Source organism: Pelodiscus sinensis, chromosome 5 (assembly GCF_052426305.1).
Source record: "Pelodiscus sinensis isolate ZL-2025 chromosome 5, ASM5242630v1, whole genome shotgun sequence".
Lineage (NCBI taxonomy): Eukaryota > Metazoa > Chordata > Testudines > Trionychidae > Pelodiscus > Pelodiscus sinensis.
Window position 1 is genome coordinate 80766876 of NC_143056.1, and position 23678 is coordinate 80790553.

The 23678-nt window shown below is 46.6% G+C and overlaps 1 protein-coding gene across 8 annotated transcripts in view; it reads right to left on the reverse strand.

Moving 5' to 3' along the window:
* Positions 1-23678, reverse strand: part of ALX4 (ALX homeobox 4) — an 88490-nt gene that overhangs the window by 39681 nt on the left and 25131 nt on the right. Inside the window, exons 1-2 of one of the 8 annotated variants that reach the window (XM_075927529.2) lie at positions 20672-21744; positions 19048-19440 (exon numbers count right to left, since the gene is read on the reverse strand). The exons of 3 other annotated variants lie outside the window; for them this stretch is intronic. In XM_075927529.2, coding sequence (XP_075783644.2) covers positions 19048-19438 — 391 coding nt within the window. In that variant the 5' untranslated portion in view covers positions 19439-19440; positions 20672-21744. Of the gene's footprint in view, positions 1-8756; positions 9219-19047; positions 19729-20671; positions 21745-23678 lie in introns of those variants that run through there. 4 more of the 8 variants (XM_075927530.2, XM_075927528.2, XM_089778555.1 and 1 more) reach the window with 4 other exon arrangements.

Consider the following 23678-nt stretch of genomic DNA (forward strand, 5'->3'; position numbering starts at 1 on the left):
GACACTAATTGCACAGACCCTAAGACTGAATGGGAGGCAGAGATTAAACTCTGAACTCTCAGAACATAGACAGGAGATATTTAATAGAGTCTATTCTGCGAATAAGAGACTTCACTTTGTAAGGCTGTTAAATAGGCCAGTACTTTTCACAAGCACCAAATTCATACACACACTTTCTTTTATAGGATCATAGCAAAGTTCCCTCTATGTTTTCCCATCCATGTGTGAAATAATTGTATGTGCATCAAGGCACATACAGATATGCACCCTCAATAGAAACACATGCTGCCAGCTGTGGACGGCAGTGGGCATTCTGCTAATCAACTGGGCAGCATTTGAATCTCTCCTGGATGGCCTCCCAAGTGCACAGCTTCCAGGAAACACTGGACCTTAATAATGTATTATATACAAACCGTAGGGCCCAAATTGCCCCTTCTTGTGAGTCTTTTAATTTACATGAAGAGAATGATTTCTGGGGGTTCAGACTAAACAACCTATTTACTGGGATTTGTTTTGACACAAAAGAAAACAATACTGGATAACAGGATACAGGAAGGATGCAGCTGTAACTGTTGTTCACCTGAAAGGTTAGTGACTATTCAAGGTCTTACAGGAGAAGTTGATGATGGAATCAGGTATTTATTTGATACAACCCCTTTTATTTACAAGGAATGCGCATATGTACTTGTTTCCCTGAGCCCGTAAGGAATCGAACAGGAGGCTATTTTTGGCTCAATATTCCAGACCTCTTTTTCCAGCCAGCACTCTGCCCAAAATGCTCTCACTTAAGATCACTCGACAGTGTGCTTTGCTGGCTGTCGGCTTCCTGTTTGCTTTCTCTGTCTGCTACAGAGATGGTTCTGACTATATCCATTCATACACAGCTCCACCAACACAATCCCCAGTCCTCTGCATTTCCATTTAGTTCCCAGCAAAACCCCTCCACTCACATAGCCAAGCTCCTGACCCACCTTGCACATGGCCAGTGTATCGTCTCAACTCTTTTACTCTTGAATGAATTTTATTGCTTCTAATGCCAATCCTGAATGATGAGCAGTGATCATGCCTACCGGCTTCAATAACATTTCACCCAACTCCCAGAATAATAACACCTCTGTCTTAGCTTGCTCTCTGTGCCCAAGGACTCTAAAATGGTAATGCCCTGAATGACCCCTCCCAAAAATGGAAAGAAAAGAAATGATTTACCAGTGATGAATTATACAAACTTAGTATGGAAACTAACCAGCTAAATGAATTGCTGTTTCTTGGACAGTGCAGAGGCCACTGAACACATGATGTGCCTCTATGATATTCTGCCCTCAGCCAAATCTGGTGCACTATGGGGTAGGATGTTTGTGACTGACAGATGACCCCACCCAGACATCATGTTTTAGATCTTCTGGAGGGCCATTTCCATGCAGTTTTCATTAGGTTGAAATCAAAGATGATTCTCACAGGGAAATTGTTAGGCACTTAGCACAGATGATCAAACCACATTAAAAGAGTGTTGGGAGACTGAGAGAACAGCAAATGGATCTCTTCATGCAACTTCAATTTGTATTGGAGATGCTTCATCTGAATGGTGTTTATTGTCTTTTCTATCTTGTCTCTGCACTCCCTCATGCCCCATGAGATACTGCTTAGTGGCTCTCTATCTCTTAGGGGGATCATTCTTTTCAAGGCATGCATCACATGTTGTGCGCCATGCATTTCATCCTATAGAATTTCTTCCTTAGCATGGCAAAGAGGTTTTCAGGCCCAAAATGCCCAGCAGTTTTCAAATCCTGACAATCTCAAAACCTCCTTTTTCAGTATGGTACACCCAGGAGATCCCACTCACATATACCTCATCTCCTGGATGTTCCCAACTCCTATATAACAGTTAATCTTTAAATTCCAAGCTTTCTCACTCTGACCAGAAATCTCTTCTTGTGCTGCACTGAGGCGAGACTATATTTCAAGGTGGCTGCATTTGCCAAATGATTTTCTGATCACACACTGTTGTACTATTAGGATCTTCTCTTTGGGAAGCATGTAGCTGCTCTGAAGTTCATTCCTGCAAACCCACACCCTCTGTTCCTGGTTCATCCACTGAAACATTTGCACTTCTGCAAAGTATGGGACGAGAGACAACAGCCATCAGTTCCTGAGCACACTCATTCCCTTGGGCAGCCAACGCCTCGTTCTTCTACTGAGGGCAGTGTTTGTAATTAGTCTCCTCGTAAGGCTGTCTGGACAAGTCATCAGCATTTCCATGCTAGTGCCCAGACCTGTCTGTGACTATGGAAATCACAGCACTGCAGGTTTTCCAACCACTTGGCAAGTAGCCCCTGAGGATTCTTGAAACTAAAGAGCCATTGCAGGAATGCATGGTCTGTCTTCACCGCAAACTTTCTGCCATACAAACAGTAGTGAAAATATTCTATAACCTTAACCACTTCCAGGACTTCTTTTCGGGTGCAGGAGAGGGAGTAATTTCTCTCTGGAGAATTTAGACTATTGCTGCAATAAACCACCACCCTTTAAATTCCCTTGTGTTCTTGGGTCAATATTGCCCCCACACTGTAAGTACTAACACCTGTGTCCAATATGAAAGAGGTTTTGAAACATGGGTAGGCTAGGACAGGAGCAGTCACAAAAGCCTTTTCAACTCCAAAAATGCCGAATTGCACTCTGCTGACCACTGAAATGCTTTGCCTTTTTAAAATATTCGCAAATCCACAAATAAACTTTCCATAACAGAAATAGAAACCTACACATTTGCGCATTTCTGTGAGTATCTGGGGCACAGGCCAATTCTGTACAGTCTTGATTTTTTTTTGGTCTGTGGAAATTCTCCTCTGGCTGATGGTGTGCCTCAGAAGGTAAGGGTATGTCTACACTAGCCCCCTAGTTCAAACTAGGGAGGCTATTGTAGGCATTCGAAGTTGCAAATCAAGCCTGGGATTTAACTATCCCACGCTTGATTTGCATCTTCCCGGCCCGGTCGCCATTTTTTGAAATTTACAAGTCCGGATTAACTGCCCGCATCTACACGCGGCAGGGACCCGGTAGTTCGAATTAAAGTCCTAGTTCGAACCTCCTGGAATGAGGTTTAACAGGTAGTTCGAACTAGGGCTTTATTTCAAACTACCGGGTCCCTGCCGCGTGTAGACATGGATAGTTAGTCCGAACTTGTAAATTTCAAAAATGGCGACCCGCCGGGAAGATGCAAATCAAGCGTGGGATATTTAAATCCCGGGCTTGATTTACAACTTCGAATGCCTACATTAGCCTCCCTAGTTTGAAGTAGGAGGCTAGTGTAGACATACCCTAAGTTATCCCTTTTTGACACAGGCCACATTTCTTGGGGTTCATTTTCAGGTTGGGAACATTAATGGCAGACCATTTTTAAATGCATCTGTTCATATTCACAGGTATTAACATGCACCAGGATATAATATCAGTATAGCAAATAAGCTAAGAGTGGAGTCCTCTTCCACTTGTCAAAACTCACTTCTAGGATCCAGTGTATGGAAAACAAAACAGGATGAATCTGATACAGTGTCCAATGTATCATCTGTTCAGGATAACAGAGAAGTGACTTTTTTCATTTTCTATAGTCTGCACTGAATGTGATGCTACCATTTTTTTCTTCTTAACCAGAACTATGAGGGAGGCCAAGGGCAGGTTAAAGACGCAAATATACTTTATGGATTAGTTTCTACAATGGCCTGCAAAGCCACTTCCCTCTTTGCTTTTTGTAAATGATGATGGGGCTGTTTGATAGGTTGTTTTTTCCCCAACATCAGTCTCGTGTTAGACCAGTGAAGTACAACCATCTTTGTTAGTTCAGAAGCACACCTCCCGATTCCTAGCCAGAAATCTTTGATTGTTTAGCATCTCCATATTTAAATATACAACACTGCACTGGAACAAATCCAGTAGAAACTCAGGGAGCTCATCTTCCTCCCATCCTCTTTTTAAAAAATTCTAGCACTCCACTGGTTTACCTTTTGCAATAGTGTTTTTTTGTTTTGTTTTTTGTTAATTATTTGCTGCTTGTCAGAAACATTCAGCAAACAATCAGGAATCTCTTTATAACCTACATTCTCTAGAAAACCTGAATCCCAAAGCAGGTGTGTGAAACATAAGTTATCATTTCTGCCCCTGGAAACAAGACCAACATGCTCATTGAAAACCAATGTCCTGTAAACTATGTACTTCATGAAGCTGCGTCTTTAAAGGGAATTTCCACAGACTGAATTAGTAGAACATCTTTCTTGGCATTTATTACACAGTTATTAGCCACAATGAAATCCAAATCAATATTAGCTCATCCACTATCTTGGCTTTCCAGAGTTCTTGTCTGAAATCCAGAGGCCCAAAATACAATTTTGCCCATTTTTTGGATCAATGTCTTTGCTCCCATCAATGTCTCCATTTGGGACCAATTGTGTGGCTCAGTTTTTGATCCGGTTTCCCTGTGCTTCTTACCATGATTGGTTTAATAGCTATTATATTTGAGCCAGTGTCCAGTATTACAATTCAATTCACAGATCAAATCACACATTGAATAGTCAAACTCCCTTTATTGTTGTTTAATTGCCCAGATCAAAGCCTAAACTCTGAAACTAATCCTTGTATCTCCATGCTTTGTCCGCTCAGTTTGGATGCCTCCCCATTTCCTGAGCTGGGACTGGCGCTTTCGTGAGACATTTGTGATGCGCTGTCGTGGTCTGCTTTATATTTACAACAATCTTTTTTGTGGCCAGTTTTTTCATACTGCCAGCATTTAACTCACGCTGCTTGCCTTTATTCCCCCCCCCCCCCCGATTGTTGACTTCCCTTGTTTTACAAACCAAATGAATCATTTTTCTAATAATTCAAAACTGCAATAAATCAACTTAGAATAGCGTTGTCCATCATACATATTAGATACACATTAGCCACTTACAGGGCTTATGACTGTCAGCTTCTATTTTCCTCATGAGCAACTGTTTCTTCTTCTGATGAACAGCTGCAAAAAAAGATTCAAGTTCTGTGACAAATACCAGCCTTTCTGGGTATCTTTGGCCTCTTTTAGTTAATCTGCAAATCCAGGTCCCACTGAGCATCTGTAAACTGGTTCATTGCAAGTTTATCCTGGGAAGCCTGTCCTAACTGCTAGGTGAACATTCCAGGAACACAAGTCTTTTTAGGCCCTCAGCCATCAATCTAAGCTGGTCAGGGCACAACTAAGAGCTAGGAGAGGGAAGAAGACACCACATCTGAAATGGCAGTCTCCAAATCACATATCAAGGGCTTGTAACCAGGTCTGGATATGTCAGTGGGGGTAAATTCTTCTGCACCATCGCAGCTGGATCACTGTAGCTGGCCAGCTAGAATCCATACTTTCTGTTAATCTCCCCAGCCATTTATTTGAGTTATGGCATTGAACTGAGCCAAATAAGCCTCGCAGGGAGTTTCCCTTCAAAGATTGAGGATTTTTTGCACTACTTGAGTTGGAACAATAATCTGACCTCTCCCTTCTGGGCCCCTGTGGGTTACAAATGGGATAGTGAAGTGTGGTAAATGGCCCCATTCCTCATCTAGGTGGCTGGCTGCCTTCCACTGTACTCTGTGACACTTGGATTTTCTTCTGAAGGCAATTTTTCACTTCCCTAAATCCTTGCTGCATCTCCTCAATATTTTCAAGTTCCAATGTGACAAAAGCATTCCTAGTCTCCTCTGTTTCATGGAAAGCCTTCTGAGACATGGCAATCAGGTAACTGGTCACCTCACTGATCCATCTTGCTATTTCAGACGGGGAGTATTGTAGCGGTGCCTCCCATTGTCCGTGGACACTTTAGGATTGCTGCCCTGAGAATGATATCATCTTTGCCTGCTGGCCAGCTCTCATTTCTGTCCCAGGAAACCTTTAGATGACTTTTGTGAATCTTCCAGCTTTTTTTATTTAGATCTTAATTTAATAACTTCTGGTTTTGTTTCATTTTCTTTTGTCCGCCTATGATGTCTATGAGTACACCTATCATGTGCGCCACTTCAGGGCATCATGAATCACCAGCTCCCAATTTTTCTCTTTGGAAACTGGATCCCATCCTTAACATCAGCTTATTAACACATTTGAGCTGAGTGGTTAGCCAGTATTTGGGGTCTTGGAGGTTGATTCATTTAAGAGGAATAATTAAGAATAGAGACAGGTATTTATTTGATGTAATCCTGTTTATTTACCAAGAAGTACATACAATATCTATTTCCTTAAACTAAGCAGGGGCCAAATAGAAGACAGTTTCCCTGGTCAATATTCTCAGCCTCTTTTCTAATGAGCATGCTACCCAAAAAAATTCTCTCCATTTGTCTCTCAAAATCATACCACGGATGCTTTTCTTGTCTTCCTCATTGCCTTTTTGGTTTGATTTTGAGAGGTTTCTTCCACCAAAACAATATCCATCCCTCTGCATTTGTATTCAGACCACAGTGAAACCCCTTTGCTCACATTACCCAGCTCATAGAAATTTCTGTCTGCCTCTTCTCACTACTGATTACAGCTTTCTCCGTTTCTCTTTTGCTTTGCATCCCTCTTCCTCCATTCCCCTTCCCACCGTGATATTTCTCCTCTGCTTGCCCTGCAATCTTTCCCAGATGGAAAGAAGATCATACAAAGATCTAGGTCAGTAGAACCATTCCTAACATAGCAGTTCATTTTAATTAACAGTGGAAATAGAGAGATGCATTCATTAGATTGGAAACAAAAGCTGTGAAGTGCAATAAATAACATTTTTGAAAATCTATTCACAGAGTTAAACATCATTTGTTTTCTTCCCTCAGTATACATAATGCCATTTAAAACTTTAAAGCACCTGAAAAGACTGGTATAAATTAACATAACACTCTCCTTATAAATTATATGAAATATTTCTGTACTACATAAACATTCTTGAATCATAAAGGTCCTAGGCTTGCTGTGGAGCTCCTCAGGTTTTTCCTAATTCTGAGGCTATGTCTAGACTACACTGTAAAATTGAAAAAAAGATACGCAATTTGCATACCAAATTGTGTATCATTTTTTGATTTAATTTCTAAAGAGGCTATTTTGAAATTGGGCACATCTACATGGTGCCAAATTTCAAAATAAAGTGCTCTTTCAAGCCATCCCTTATTCCTCATAGAACGAGGTTTACAGGGAGGGTGAAAGAACGCATCCACTATTTCAAAAAAATTTCTGAAATAGCGGCCACAGTCCTTGGACGCAGCATTGCTATTTTGGGATACTTCCGGTATCCCAACATAGCAATGCAGTCTAGACTTGTGAGCAAATGCTCTTTCTTTTTTAAAAATACTTTTCTACAAAGCTATTGGCTTTACATTTTCAAAAAACACCGTTTGATTTGTGATTTTTTGAATTCCCAGTATGAAACATCTTAGAGGCCCTTTTTTCTGAGACTGATGTTGAGCATTTTCAGAAAATCTAGGCCTCATCTCAAGTTGGACATCCAAACAACTGAGTCACCCAGATTTACATTCGAAAATGTAGGCAATTGAGGTCCTTTGCAAAGTTAACTAGCTAAAGATAAAGAGAGGTCATGGCACATATAAACATCTGATCTGCTACAAGTTAATACTTTGAATAAGGGTCTGCCCACCAAAAGACTTCGTTTCTGTCCTTGATTCTGCCATTACATTCACAGTGCAGCCCGGGTCAGATCACATTCCTTCTCTGGGCCCCAGTTTCTCCAACTGTAAAATGGGGCTAATGATACTTTCCCATTTTTGCAGAGTGCTTAGAGCCCAATGGAGGAAAGCTGCTATAGAAGTGCAAAGTTACTGATAAGATAATAAATAACTTTAAAAATGTCAGTATGTAATTGACAACAGAGCCAGGCACTTGGACAATTAAGTGGCTATGGATGTGGCTGGAGATCTCCTTAAGCACTAGACTTTGGCTAAGAGCCACCAAGACACCCTCTCCCTCTTACAAGGGAAACTCATCAAGGCTTTGCATGCAGGACTTGGAAAGGGATAAATCTTTTAGATCTGAGGGACTGAAGTCTGCACATTAGCTCCCCTTAAACTCTGAGTGCATTAACTTGGGAGGTTAGAAACTAAAGCCAAAACATCTCTTTTGATTCACAACTTGTTTTGAGCAGTCAGCCATAAAGCAGCCAGTGAATCACTCCCGCCAGTTAGTCATGCAACCACAGTGAAAATACCCTCAAAAGGGAGCACAAAATAAACAGCCTGCAGCCCTAGATAACACACACACACACACACACACACACAAAGCTCATTTGTGCTATCTGGCAATAATATACATTGTTAATGGGACTCCTACATCAAACTCTTATAGTAAAAGACACATTTATTTAAGTACCCCAAGTCTCTTTCCCCATCAGTTTCTTCATCTATTTTACAGGGTGTTGCTTTCAAAACAATCCCGATTAATAAACATTTAAGACTCTTTTTCCTCCCCCTGCTGCTGCTGCTGCTGGAAAACCTTTGCAGAAAGCGACAGGTAAAGCAGAGCTAATTCCAAGCCGCACTGGACAACGTGAACATAAACAGCCCTAAAGACGCCTCCTGCCTAGAAGAGAAAGTGGCAGGTCAAGGGGAAGCTCCCGGTCCTTTGACACATCGCTGTTCTAAGCAGCTTGGTTCAGGAACCCTATAAACGTCTCACACCAGCTCTGGCGGCCAAGCCGAGAGAAGCAAAGCGCTTTGGGAACAGACTGGGGGGGATCCGCTTGGGGAGCGCCAGGGCCACGCGCGAGCCGTACCTTCGACTCAGCCGCCGCTCGCTGAGGAAACCCTGCCGGTTTGTGCGCGCAGATGGGGGGGACTCCGCTCCCTCCAGTGTCCGCTTAGAGCCGAGCCGAGCCCAACTCCTTGGAGCGCGCGCTCCCGCCCCGCCCCGCCCCGCCCCACCCGGGGAGCGTGCTGCCGGCGCCTGTGACTGGCGGAGCCGGTGGCCCTATTGTACGAAAGAGGCGGCAAGCGCCAGAGCAGCGTCAGCTGCACCTCGGGGAGCCCTGCGGCGCGGCCCTGGCCCAGCAGCCCGACGTGACAGCGTTTGGGAAGGGGCCGCTTCTCACAGGACTGCGGGGCCGGCTGCTCCGCTTGCTCGCTGCCTCCTTCCCTTGCTCCCGCTTTGTCCCGTTTCGCGGTCTGCCTCCCTGTTCTCTCTGCATGGGCCCGGCGCGCCGGGTCCCGCTCTGGCCTTTCCGGGCAGCGCCCCATTCCCCCAGCCCCCATCTTCAGGCTTGGCACGCGGGGTTTCTTCCTGCCCGCTTTCCCCGCTAGGCTGGCTTGGCGCGCCCCCTCCTCCCTTCCCCCAGCGCGCTCCCGTACTCATCCTTTACCCTCACTCCCCACCACAGTTCCTCCTCCGCCCCCGCCCTTTGCTCTTGCCTGCTGAGGAGAAGCTGCAGGTAGCTCGCGTCTCCCCCGAGCCTGGTCAGGAGCAGAGCCGGGTTCCCAGCCTCCGAGGGGAGTGAAAGTTCAGAACCTGTCAAACCTGCCCCATTCCGGCGCGGCCCGGAGACAGGCTGGCTCCCCCCCTGAGCTCCAGCTCGGCTCTGATCCCTGCCCAGCACCGCTGGCTTGCGCACGTGACCGCAGGAAGGGGCTTTAGCTGAGGGGGGAACGTGATGGGGGGCCGGATAGGTGTGTATGAGAGCCCCTCTTCAGGCACCGCCAGCAGCTGCCCCAGTGGGGTCCGCTCTTACGGACTTTCAATCTATTATTGCCTGCGGGGAGGCGGATTAAAGGAAGAAAAATGGGCCCGAAACAAAAGTCTCTCTGCAGCTCCGGCTGCCTTTGATCGATGCAACAGGACAGGAGGATGAAGCCCAGAAAATCACATTTAAAAAAGAACCCACCTCATTCTGATGCTAATGGCTAGTTTATTTGTGTGTCTAATTGCCCGTTTCCCCATTGGGAGAGAGATGGCGGTTCGACTCCACCTGCTGATGGTCAGGATCACATAAGAGCAGGGGGATATTAACGAAGGCCTGCGGTGCACAGGGGTTGCACTGCTGTGTCCTGTCTGGGAACTCCTCAAACTTCCACTCAGCTGGCCTCCATAATGCAGCAAGCTAGCTCACATCCATCCCTTGTACCTTGGTAAGCCCCGAGGGTGACTTATTAGGCTATGTCTACAGAGCAGCATTATTTCAAAATAACATACCATCATTGAACTGGGACACGCCTTGAAGCGGGAGGAATGGGGCAGTTGAATATTTTGTAGTCTACACTGCAATGCTGTTTTGGGATACTGGAGTATCCTGAAATAGCTATCCTCCATCTTCACAGCAAGCCTGTTATTACCAGATCACTATTCTAACCTCCATGTAAACCTCATTCTATGAGGAGTATAAGCAGGGCTTGACAAATGATACAATCTACTCGCCTGTGGTGAGTAGATTGTAACCCAGAAGAGCCGGTTCCGGCCATCTGCCCATGCGCAGATCGCGGTGCATCTACACAGCAGGGCTGAACTTGGAATAAGCTATGCAAATAGAGCTGTGTCAATTGTGTAGCTCATTTTGAAATAGAAATTGGGGGCATCTACACAGCACTTTTCAAAATAAAGCACTCTTCCTTGAACTTCCCTTGCTCCTTGTACAATGAGGGTTACAAAAGTCAGAGTAAGAAGTCCTCCAGCTTGACAGTATTTTGATATTATTTCAAAATAACTTCCTGCTGTAGTCAGGGACTAAGTTATTTCAGAATAATGCTAGTTATTTTGAAATCATGTTGCTGTGTAGACATACCCTAAGGATCATTTCAGAATAGCATTTTATTTTGAAATTTGGCTCTGTGTAGACAGTACCAAGTGATGAAATAAGCTATTTCAAAATAGCATGGAAATAAGATATGCAATTTGCACAGTTCAAATTGTATCTTATTTCTAGTTACTGTGCAGGGTAGTTGCACCCTTTGTCTCAGAGCTAGTGGACTTTTTGCATCCAGACTAGCCTTAAACTTGAAATAAGATATCCAATTTGCACTATGCAAATTGTGTATCTTATTTTGATTTTACTTCAGAATAGCTTATTGTGAAATTTGGCACATCTACATGGTGCTAAAGTTTGAAATAATATGCTATTTCGAGCCAGCTCTTATCCCTCCTGCAACAAGGTTTACTGAGCTGGGGAAATAGCATGCCCATTCTTTTGAAAAATATTTTGAAATAAGGGAAAGCTGGGTATCTATTTCAGGATACTTATGGTATCTGGAAATAGCCTTGCAGTGTAGACGCACACATGGATAGTGAGGGTAAGCAACCAACCATACATATCTCCGAATGGCCTCCCGGCCCATCTGAACGTAAAGGAGGGGGAGCTTCTCAAGATGACCTCCCTCAACTTCCTAGCACCCAAGGATCTGCTGGGCAGAAAGAAATGGAAAAGAAAGGCAGCCTGATAGATGGGGATCGCTAGACACATTGTAAGCAGCGAAATACGCCAAAACGGGCCTTCTCTCCCACCTCCTTTCCCTGGCTATAGGTAGCTGTCCTCTAGCCACACGCACTAGGCAGCTCACACCTTGGGCATTTCCTCTGCAGGGTCCTTATATTTTCACCTCTACACTAAATGTTCATATTGAAACTGTGGCAACCCCTTAGACATACAGGAAGAGCCATTTATGTGTGACCCACCGGCCCCCAAACCATCCCCTCCCCCCATTTTGACTCAGGCAGATGTGGACGAGCTGATATTTCCCTCAATAAAACTGCTTCTCACGTAGAGGACAAATGGCAGGAGACTCCCACTATAACGTGAGCCCTTAGCCCTGCTTGGAGCGGGCAGAGACCGAAAAGGAGATTGGCTGCCCTGATCACAGCGGATTAGGGACTTCTCAACCGACACCTTCAAGGCAGGGATTTTTGCGTTTTATGCTCCTGATCCAAAGTCCATTAAAGTCAATGGGACCTTTTTCCATCGACTTCAGTGGGCTTTGGATCAGGCCCCAAATATCTTTTGATATTGTTAGCTAAAGACAAAAGCTATAGACAAAGGCTCATTCTGGAGCAAAGATAGTTCTATCCCCACGTTTAAAGTGCTTGCATATTCTGAGACGGTATTTTACAAAAATGTCAACAGAAATATACCAGAAAAAAAACAGCCTGGGGAGCTCCTTTAATTCATATGGCAATTTCTTTCTGCTCTTACCAATCAAGCGTTATAGATCGCATTTGATATTTACTCGGAAATAAAGTAAATCTTTATTATTTGTATAACTGGGTACTTAAAGATTTTCCCATGCCAGGAAAAACAATTTGCATTGACCTCACCCTCTGAGCAAACATCCCAGTGCATATTTCTCTTTCATTCCCCTAACAGTTTTCCCCCTTCTTAAAAAAAAAAGAAAAGAAAAAAGAAGTATTTCAAGGCAGCAATATTTCCCCCCAAGAAATGTAATTTACCTCACCTCTACGCAAAAGAAATCGCAATTCAGATTACTGTAATATACGAACCACTTGATGTTTCTCCTCACCTCTAAACCAAGACATAACCAGCTCTTAGGTGTGGTTTTTTCTTGGTTCCAGTTTGGGGAATAATCCATAATTGTTAGTTTGACTGCCGGGGAGGGGGTGTGGAGAGAGGAAGCACTGCTGTTGCATTCAGATAGAGACGCTTTCACTGTGGGTACGCGCGCAAATTCTATTCGTAATATACAAAGTCTATTGTACAAAGATCAGACCCGAGTTCTTTGCCTCTAGATTCCGAGATTTGGTTTCCACGACCCATCTTGTTGTCTGACCAGTCTGGGTCACTCCCAGCCCTTTGATTTCAGCGAAAACAAACAGAATTTAGAAATTAAATTGTACAAGAAGTGATCGGACCATTTCCTTGTCTGTTGCAAAATGGATGCATGGGACTAGTGGGGGTACTGTATTGGCAATGCGGAATGGAAACCACTAAGGCAAACTAACACCTTTCATTCGCTTCAATGACACCGCAACCGAAATGCGCCACAAATGAGCTAGAAGCATTTCTGTTGTCCGCTAGAACTCTCTTGATACTATATTTATAGTTACTATCCAGTAGATGGCCTTGGAAGAACTGTACAAATAGAAAGCAACGCGCATGGCAGCCACACGCTTTTTATAGGTTAGATACAACAAGTTTGTTTTGAAAAAAATAAATCCATAAACCTCACACCCTCACAGAATCTTTGCAGTTTGTTTCACATCTGTAGGGTTGGATGGGACATTCCAGCCCAGCAGCTAACAGCGTTTCATGTGGGACACCGGCACAAAGCCCGACCGCTGCTTTCATTCCCAAGCTTTAGATGCTGACGACCAGAAAAACGCGGAGGGCCGAGTTAAGGGGCTTTGTGTGTTTGTGATCCAGGCGGAAGAGGGCGGCGGGCGACAGAAACTAGCCAACCCCAACGGAAATCAACAAGGCACCCGCGGTTGAAATTAACAAAGGGAAAGAGCTATTCAGAACGAGGAGTGGGTATGGGCTGAGTCTGCGGGCAGGACTCGTTCCAGTGCCCCTCCTTTAGTAGCGCAATTCCGGCAGAGTGAACCAGGATTTCATCCCGTCCGAGTTTGCTAGTGAAGACAAAACCTGGGAGAAGGGTCCTGGGCTCAGGATCGATCCCCCTCCTATGTGCGCATCCAAAACTTCATGGTTTCATTGTGAAAAGGGGAGGGGTTAGGATCTCATTGTGAGGGGATTAGGATCGGACTTCATAGGTTGTTCAGTTTCAGGGTACAGTACGCACCGGCGGAGGCCCAAAGGATCTGATGGGAGGGGGGCATTCGCAGGGGGCAAAGCGAGGAGATAAAGGGGTCAAGGAAAAGGCTCCTCTGGAATTTTACAGAGGGGCTAACTCTGGCGAGACAAGCCCGCGTAGGTACTTTCTCGGCACTCCTAAGTCGCTCTCCCGCCAGTTGGACAGTGAGATATAGGGCGGATCGCTTAACAGGGCAGTAAACTGAGAGGAAAATCACAAGCAAATAAAACGGCATTTTTCCTGGTTTGCGGAGGCCACGAGCGCCAAACCTTCAAGTCTCCACACTCGTTGGTCACGCTCGGCTCTGGTGGGACTAACACGAAGCGGGCGGTGCAGTGAGCCCAAAGGCTCGCTTCCCGCAGCCCGGGCTCAGCACCGAACAGCTGCGAAATCGGAGCCCACCCCAGGGGCGCTGAGACACTCTGTACAGTGGGGGCGCCGAGAGCCTTGCAACCAGTCTGGAAAGCCTGGTTATGATGGGAACCACCTCAGGCCAGGAGCATCCCTCCTTCTCTCCCCCCCCCACCCCCCCAGCCCAGAGTGCTAGGTCAGCTCTGGGCATAGGGATCCCTCGGTCTATCGCAAAGGCGCCCGGAGGCCCGGCCCTGCACGATCGGCATTAACCGGTCCCGGGTGGTGGTTGTTATCACGCTAGAGTGGAACGGGCCCCCCTATTGTTTCCTGGGGGGATTCTCCCCATTGTTTCCTGGGGGGATTCCCCCTATTGTTTCCTGGGGCCCGGGGGGTCCCCTCCTATTGTTTCTTGGGACCCGCTCGAATCCGCCGCTTTACCCTCTGGTGTGAGGCCAAGTGTGTTTCATCGTCATCCCAACGTGACCCTCCCGGGCGCCGGTGTCCGAGTCTCCGCTCCGGGCAGGGGAAATTCGGGCTAACTCCAGTGAAGCCAATAGGGCAGCGCCAGTCTAAAACCGATGCGCTGGAGGGGGGAAGGGGGAGGAAGACAACCCAGCCCAGGCAGCATGCTTCATGTCACCGTTTGGGATGAGGTTGGCGGCCACTGAACTAGCTAATACAGACACACAAACAGCTGACCAACGCCAGGAGTTCGCCTGCGATGCTCATCGGCCCATTCCTAGCCGCCGTGACTGTATCCACAGGGCACTGAATTCTGGAGCTAAACTCTGCCCAGGAGGGACTCCGAAAACCCGAGATTAGTAAAAGAAAACACACGCTGGGGTTTGGCAAAACTGCCCGGCCTGGTTAACCAGAACTACACGAGAGCGATTATTCGTTATTGCAATTATGCTAATTTCCACTGCATGCAAATCATTACAGGATATAGCGGCCTGCGTGCGAGTGGCGACTCAACATAGTGGTGGGAGAAAAAAAAAATACAGCGCTCGCTCGCTCGCTTCCCGGGAAGCTTTGTCCTGCCCTTGAGCAAGAGGCCCTGCGGATTTTCGCTGCCTCCCACCCCCTTCCTTTGCGGCTTGTGAAGCAGGAATTCTATCTCTGGGCTTGTGCACCCCACAAAGAAAGGGTTAACCCTCCTTTTCCATTTCAGCTGCGGAATCACATCAACTTACACGGCTCTGAAATGTTCATTTAATTTTAGAAAAGAAGAAATACCGGCATGCCTTTCTTTGCTCTAAGCAGCAGCCGATCCACATTGTATTGTGGATATTTATGACTGACCAACAACTCTGTAAATCAGTAGCCATCGCGATCATTGATAATAATAATAATAATAATAATTAATAATAATCACGGATCCATGTGGCTTTTATTACTTTTATTACTAAGCCACTCGACACTAGACTTGTAAAAACTGTTATGGGTTTTATCGTGCCATTAGTTTCTTCGGCAGAACTTGTAGTTGAAGTCATTTGGGAATTCTGCTTAATAACAGACAAATAAATGAATTAATAAATACATATTTAATGGATAGGAATAAAGATTTTTGGTGGCACTAATGTGAGTACTAAATTCATGTGTTTCTATACTGCCTTGCAAAGTGTCATCAGATGCTAAGATAACGCTTTGGATTTTTCAACCTAAAAAAAAAGAAATCCAGTTAGCAGAGAACTGAAATCAGGCACCTCTGAGAAATGGCCGCATCAAATATCAAATTATTCACTGCTAATTAACCAGTAATGGCGTCTGCAGAGCCCTCGAGATGCAGAAGAACATATGCAGATAGAGCCTCTGTCCCAAAGAATTTACAATCTATGTTAAAGGCTCCGCGAATTATTTAGTGGAATCCAATATACTGAAAGTCGTTATTGAAAACATATCGATGGCACATGTTTGGGGAGTATAAAGAGAGACACTTCCCTCTCTTCCCCCCTCCTTCTCGCCCCAGCACCTTCTGATTTATCGTCTTGAAATTCGCAGGGAGGTGTCTCGGGAAATGAGTGGCTGAAAGGTTGAGGGTAATGACATATAATGTTCCAGGTGAGTATGTGGCTATTACAGCTCTGTATCAGGTAACTCGGAGGGCTCTGCAGCGTGTGCATTAAAATGCTTACGCGCTGTAACTCATTGGATCAGCCGCTGACATTGCGCGTTCCCTCTTGGGGTGCCATTAGCGCTGCGCGGAGGAACAGATCGGCGGTGTGGAATTTAGAAGTAGCCTTTGAAATCACCGCGAGTGGGGAAGCGGTCTTCCCCTTTTCAGACTTTTGCAGCACCTCCGACCCCTTATCTTTCCTTTTGCTCACCAAGTGACCCAGGGCCAAGCGCTGATTTCAATTACACCGCCGCAGGTCTGGAGTGGCTCCACTAACCTGTCTAATGGAGACTAGACCCAGTCCTCATTGTCTCTATTCCCCACGAACGCAGAGGATTTACCCTGCGCTGTTTTCTTTTTGATAATTCAGACATGATGAGTTTCCTGACCTGGTATTTTAGGAGAAAAAAGTACAAGCATGGCAAACAAAATCAATGCCACCCTGTTTCCTATTTCCCTGAAGCATTTCTGGGGGATCAGAAGCCCCTGAAGAAAAAATTTGGGTCTGAAGTCTTGGGCACTGGCAGAGTAATTTCAGTTCTCGGGAAATGAACCGACGCCGCTCTGATTTCGTCTGCCCCTGTCATTTCTGGGAAGGAATGTCCCAGATTCCCCGCATCCAGAATGGTGCCGGAGGGAAAGTTAGGGACTGGAACTATCAAAAGCCCACGCCCTTGGCGGACGGGAAAAGGGGCTTCTTCGGAACATTAAAAGCGGCTGGGGTTTTTTTTTACAGCGCTTTCAGGCTGTGCTTATGGCTCTTTCACTTAGATCATGGGGTTAGCAACATGGGAGGCCTTTCCCTATGGAACTTTAGGAGACTCTAGTTCGATCTATGTCTCTGGAGCCAGCTGTCCTTCAGGGACATAGAGTGACGCTAACGGGGACTGCGTCCAGTGCAACTGAAGCCTGCTTGGATGCGCATTTCAAAGCATCTCTCTTCCTTGCACCCCTTTGAGAGGGGCTGCCCAGGCCAGCTCCTTGCAGCATGAGTGATGGATGGCTTGTTAATGTAACCCCGGGCCCCGTCCCTTCCAGCTTTTCCTATAGTCAGCAAACACTCGAAGCCTTCAGGAGATGTTGGGGGGGAGGGAGCGGTAAAGGTGCCTTTGACTTGTTTCAAGTCTGGAAAGGGGGAAGGGAGGTGCATGGAGAGAAAGTCAATAATTAAATAAAAGCAATTGGAGAAGCCCAGACATAATCTGAACCAGAGTTCAAAGAAAATGGAACTAAGGAAGGACGGATGGGAAATAACCCCAGCACACCGCAGCCGCACTGTGGAAAAGCAGGAGCCGCAGAAGGCTGCCTCGCAGTTCTCCTGTCTCTTTTGTAACCCTTCTCCCTTGCTCACTTTGAGCGGCATAGCTAGTGTTCTGCTTTCTCTTTATTCCTCTTGTTCCTTCTCGAACTAGAGATGCTTTCGGTAACTTTTGTTTGATGGAATAGTGGGAAAAAAATGAACTTCCATGGAAACTTGGTTTTGAAATAGTGAAATTCAGACTGCAGTGAGTTCAGATCGTAGTAGTCACTATCATTAGCGTAGAATTAAGGAAGAATTAGATCGATGATTAGATAGAGAGATATTTTATTTTCACTTTGCTTTAACAGAAGAGGATTTTTTGAGCCTCCAAGTATAACGGAAACGCCTAAACAAACGTTTTTCTGTCATTTAAGCACATCCCCACACAGATAATGAGAATAAATCCGGCGTAATTCTATTTAGCTTAGCGCCAATGCGAGGAGATGTCTTAATTGCCACTAATGAAATGAAGAGGATGCAAGAGTGTTACCTTTGATGATTCAGATGCAGGGCAAAAAACAAGAGAATGGCATTTTTGTGCGGGGGAAAGGGGAGGAAGGAAAGGCGAATAATAAAGATAACCCAATAATGAGGAGAGCACATGTCTCCTAGGATTTCCGTTTAAACAGAAAGCTACTTTAGGGAATAATTTAGCAGGGGTTCACTAACACTTGGTGGGGACTTTAGAGAACAGAATTACGGATTTTCTGTCATTTGGAAAGGGCCTAGTAGCAGGATAGCAATCTCTAGGTGGGCGTCAGTTTCAGAGAAATTACAATACTTCATTGCACCGCGCCGAAAGGAAATGAGGCATTCAAAAAAGGAAGAAAGCTGCTGTCAGAAAATACAGGGGTTTTTGGGAATACGGCTATGTTTGGAAACACAAACAGACTCTCACTTTATAAAAATAACAAAAACAACAATAACAATATTAAACTCAAGAGATGCGAGTCTGTAAATGACTCCAGTAGTTCTATGCGTAATAATACATAATAAATAATAATAATACATTCCCCTGGGGCGTGTTCCCCCTCCCACACACACAATTTCAGAGCAGCCTCTGGAAAATGGGTAGCTTTTCTACATCCCACCCCACTCTTTTCCCGGGAGTAGGTGCATTGTAGTGGGAGAGGACGCGGCTGTTTTCTCTCCTCTCCGGTGCCATGAGCTCGCCTGCAGTGGAAGACAGGACCCACTGCTCAGGCTGCACAGGCTGAGCAGTATGAAGGGAACAGCTCGGGCCGGGATATCGCTCCAAGTGCTTGCTGGGAAGACCCCGGTAGGACCCCGAATCAATTTACCTCCTACACTCTGGTAGAAACAGGCCCGATCCCGCCGTCCTCACTCTGGCACGGATCCCGGTTGTTTCCAGCCGGGCTTTAGTCAGAGCAGGGACACAGCGCACACGGGAGGTCCCAAGCCTGTGGCCCCCGGTACACCAAACACGCGCTTCTGCGCGCCTCACTTCCCATCTCCCTCCCCGCCGCCCCAGCCACTGTCAGCAGCAACTGACCCAGCCCGGGGCCGGAGCCGTTTGCACTGGACTCACCGTAGCAGGAGACCTGCAGGGCTCCGTTGTGGTTGCTGGTCTCCTGCAGCTTGAGGTTGCTCTCCGGAGGAGTTTTGCAGGGGCCTCGCTGCATGTAGAGATGCTGCTGCTGCGGGTGGTATTTGCTAAAGGAGCCCGGTGCCCCAGCAGCGCTGGGAGCCTGCCCGCTGCCATCCAGGGACTGGCATTCCTGCTGGCTATAGCGGCTCCGGCACTTACTGCTGCTGTCACCAAAGCCTTGTCCTTTGCTGGCCAGGAAAGCAGGGCTGAACTTGTCACTTGCTGGAAATGCCCTAAAAGGCGAGGAGCCCTCTGTGCTCTGGGAGGCTGCGTTGTAGTAGGAATCCATGGCAGCCGGATCACAATAAGAAACACAAGTATCAGCATTCATTCCTAAAATTAAAAGGCCCGAGTGTCCTTAATGCGCTTGGAGGGGCACCAGGAGCCTGCCGCTCTCCCTCTCCCTCTCTCGCTCTCTGTCTCACATGCACACGCACAGCTGGGCCAGGCAGCTCTAAGAGGATTCAGATGTTCCTGAAAGCTGACCAGATCTCCAAAGCCCCCTCAAGATCTTGCAGAGCGAAAGGGGTCTCCCCCTCCTCCCTCTCCAGCTCACACTCACTCTCCGCCTCACCCTCCGAGCTAGTCCAAAGAAAGACTCTTCTCCACAGTCTCCCTCCCCCCCCCAGCGCATACAAACCCCGAGACCTCTCCCACAATTAATATGCAGATGATGACAGTGGAGGGGAGGGGGCCCAGGAAGCAGGAGAGCAGCGAGGGGGGAATCTTTTTGCATAAACCAACTTTTTATTATTAAAAAATAGAAAAACCCAACACATGACAGTAATGCAATTAGGGGATGAATATGGGGTTCTGTGCAGGGCGGAAGGGCCGGGAACAATTTAATGGGGATGACACACTCCATTCGTTCTGGCCTCTTCACTATTGATTTTGCAACGCAGCTGCAGGGACCTTACGTTTTGTAACTCCCTACTTTCCCCCCCCCCCCCCCCTTAGGTGCTTTATTAAAACCACTATGGAGCTCCCGAGCCATATCCCTTTAAGACCTTCACCCTTTCCCCCAATTAACCCTTTGGCAGCACCCCCGCTCCTCCTGCCCTCTCCAGGGCTGCCAGGGACTGTGAAACCCTTTCAAGTGTTGCTGCGGGGTCCCCTGAGTAAGAGCTGAAGGCAGCCACTCCATACCCAGGGCAACTTCGCTCTGGCGCCTACGGCTGTTTATTAGCAGTTGTATGAAATTCTGATCACCGGTACAACCCAGGGAGGGTTTTCACGTGTCTTTCTCTTGCAGACGTTGCTACGTACACACTGCTTTGTTGCTCAGGACGTGTGTATTATAACGCCCCCGGTAGCAGAGAAGCGGTTCTATAGAGAACCTGGCTCCGAGGCTGTCAGGCTGGAACCGGCAGGGGGACTGGAAAAGGCTTTCCTGGACCCAAAGGTCAATGGCAACCCCAAAGGGGTTTACAAGCAAATCGGTATCGCCCCGGTCCCATCAGCTGAACCCGACTCCACTTTGTTAACTCCTGCTGCCCCTTACACTTACCCCCCCCCTCCCCGCCTTTCTTCCCTCCCTCACATCTGGTTTCTATCGCGCTCTTACCTTGAAGTTTTCGGTAATAAAGATATTACGCAAACTGCATCCACAGCTCTTCAGGCTGAGGGCCCTTAACCCTTTCCTGGCCGCCGGACATTCCTGCACGAGGGAGATGAGCCTACAAGTCGCTGGAGACCGGAGGCCCGGCTCCTGCTCCTAAGCGAGCCGTGGGCCCTAGGTCCGGGCAACCGGTGTGTGTGGGGGGGGGGGGGGAGGGGAGAGTTGACGCTTGTCTATAAATATACACGCTGGGCTTTTGCAAATGTGCCCCCCCCCTCCACACCTCGGGCGCGGGGGAGACGCACCCGTGCTCAGACTGAGGTCTATGGCCGGGAAAGGAACGCTGCCCCATTCGAATGGAGCCGAGCAGGCCTAGGGAATAACACCCCGATCGCAAAGGAGGAACCTGGCAGGGAGGGGCCTGCGGAGCGAAGCCGTTTAGACGCTCAGAAGCGGATTGTGCCAGCAGGCAGGGAGTGTGGTACAATAATACACAACCCCCGCTGTAAATATGGTGGCCTGACAAACATCGCGATCGCGCCTCAGTGCTAAACCCATTCTGGTACAGCAAGAGGGGCTGCCCTTGATCCTAGCGACACTCCCGGGTTTCTCGTGAGGGCCTGGTGCAATCGCCAAAGATGGATTCATTTATTAGATTTCAAAACATTTTCAAGCCCCCCCTCAGAGCAGAGCAGCAGCGCTGTGCTTGGTCAAGTTTCTGATCCAAGAAAGCTTTCAGCGGATTTTCCTTCCTCATTCTCTTTATTACCTGCTTAATTCTTTCCTCATTTTTTTGTCCCCCCCTCCCCACGCCGTCCCACAGTCCTCGCTCTCCCTCTCTCTTACGACTTAATAAAAACCAAATCAACTCGATGCATTCACGTCTTTCTAAAATAACCCCACTTCTGGACGGCCAGTGGGAAATCTTCAGAGAAAACCCAACCCTGAGCTTCTCCTCTGGGTCTCTTTACCCGGTGAGTATTTCGCCTTGAAGATAACCGCATCTTTTCCAGGTCCGGCTCCAGTTTTATAGCCACTAGCTCGAGTTCACTGAACTTTTAGACTCAGGAATGAAGGAGAATACGTCTTTGTGCGTGTGGAATAAAGGGGTTTCGAGCCAGCGGTTTCGAAGTCAAGTCTATTGGCAAAGAACCAGTACCAGCCTTAACCAGCCTAATCAAGAAATGTGGGGGTGTTTCAAAACGCTGGGAATAAAAATGCGCGGCATGGTACTTGGCGTTTGGTCTTCTCTTCAACAGAGAAATGAACGACAATCTCATCTCAATCCAGACTACACTGGGCATGATCATAACTTGCAGCTCTGGAGGGTTGAAAGCAAGGCTCTGTCCAGTGAGGCTATTCTCCACTACTAGCTGCATCAAGTTGCCACGAAAATTCAATTAGCTTCCAATCAAGGCTAATCTGCCGCGCTGTGAAAAGGTTTGCTATAAAACTCTCCCTCTCTAATGACCAATTTGTGTCACTGGAAGTGAGAGGTTAATTCAGGAACCGTTACCGAGTTAAAGGGTAGTTGGACAACACACTGAAAACTAGCGATTAAAAATAATTGGCGAATTGCTGGGCATATCTGTGCTGCTTTGTTTTTGTCCAAAGTGCCTCCGCGAAGAGGAGCGGTGATTATTTTTGGTTGTAAAGGAAGCTGTGTAAACGAATAAAAGCAAACACTGAGGCTATGATGATACAGCGTCTCTGCTCCAAATTAATATAAGCCCACAGCTGATTTCCCCAGACTGTCATGTTTACTGACTGGGAACAGATTTTCGTTCCTCTATTGAAAGGGAAGGAAAAAATAAAACCCCTTTCGACTTTCCGGCTGTCCTAGAAAGCCAGACTCGGAAAGGAATGTTATCAAATCCGTCTAATAGTCGCAGGAAACTCCCTGACCAGGCCGGTATCTGACTGAAGCGACCCCAATATTTGTTGATCGGGTCGCGAGAAACAGAATCGAGGCGAAATCCAAAGCGCACCTTTCTTTGAACAGCCTCCAACACGGAGCCTGGTTGGATAATAAACGAATACACAAATCCTGGCTGGCTTTTTCATTCAAATCACGATCGCTTCCGTTTATTATCGTTATGCTGGGGGGAAGGGAGAGTTCTTTCTGGAGAAGGGTTAGATACATCGACCCTCCGCTTGCCTGAGACCAGTTGTGTTTGACCGAGCCAGCTTTCAGTGAACCGGACCTGTTTGCGAAACCAATCCCTCCTTCCCAAACCACCACGATCTGGGCTTCTTTGGGAGCAGGTACACACAGAGATTGATCAATCTTATCAGCTGCACACAGGGAAAGACCTAGCGCGGCGCATCCTTGCAAAGTTTTAATTTCAAACAGCTATTCACGACTGGAACAGAAACAGAGGAGTCGATTTAAATGGTAGCGATGCCATCTTTGGACAGAGGATTATTCAAGCAGTTCAGGCTCCAAAATAAACGTCTATTTCGGTCTAATGGAAAACCCAGCCTCGCGTGGTAGCTAATGAAAAATACAGCGGTCAGCAATTAATCTGTAAACATGTGTACGCAGAGACACAATGTCATACACATTTGTATTATGTTATCTAAACAGATTCTGTCATATCGTTGCATGTAGATATGATTGATGATATGATTTATGATTTACTGGGCATTTGTATTAAACTCTCGGATTAGTGATTCTTAATGATATCATCTGTCAAATAGCCAACATATTTCTCTGGGCAAACTGCTCAGCTTTGGACAAGGGGCTGAATTCAATTGCTATTTTAGAAACCTTAGAGGGACGTCGAAATGGGCATGGAAGGAATGGAATTCATGGTTAAAGTATTGATTGTGAGACCATATCAGCCCACAGTTCTGATCACTTCATTTTGTGTACCCCCACTTTGCTAAAAGACCCCTTTGTTGTAATTGTCCCCAGCCCGAAGCTTGGGAGAGGGGAGATTCCAGCACTCCCATGGGCAAATTTCTCCCATTATTCCTTGGGAGATGTCTCCAAGTTTTGGATAAAACCCCC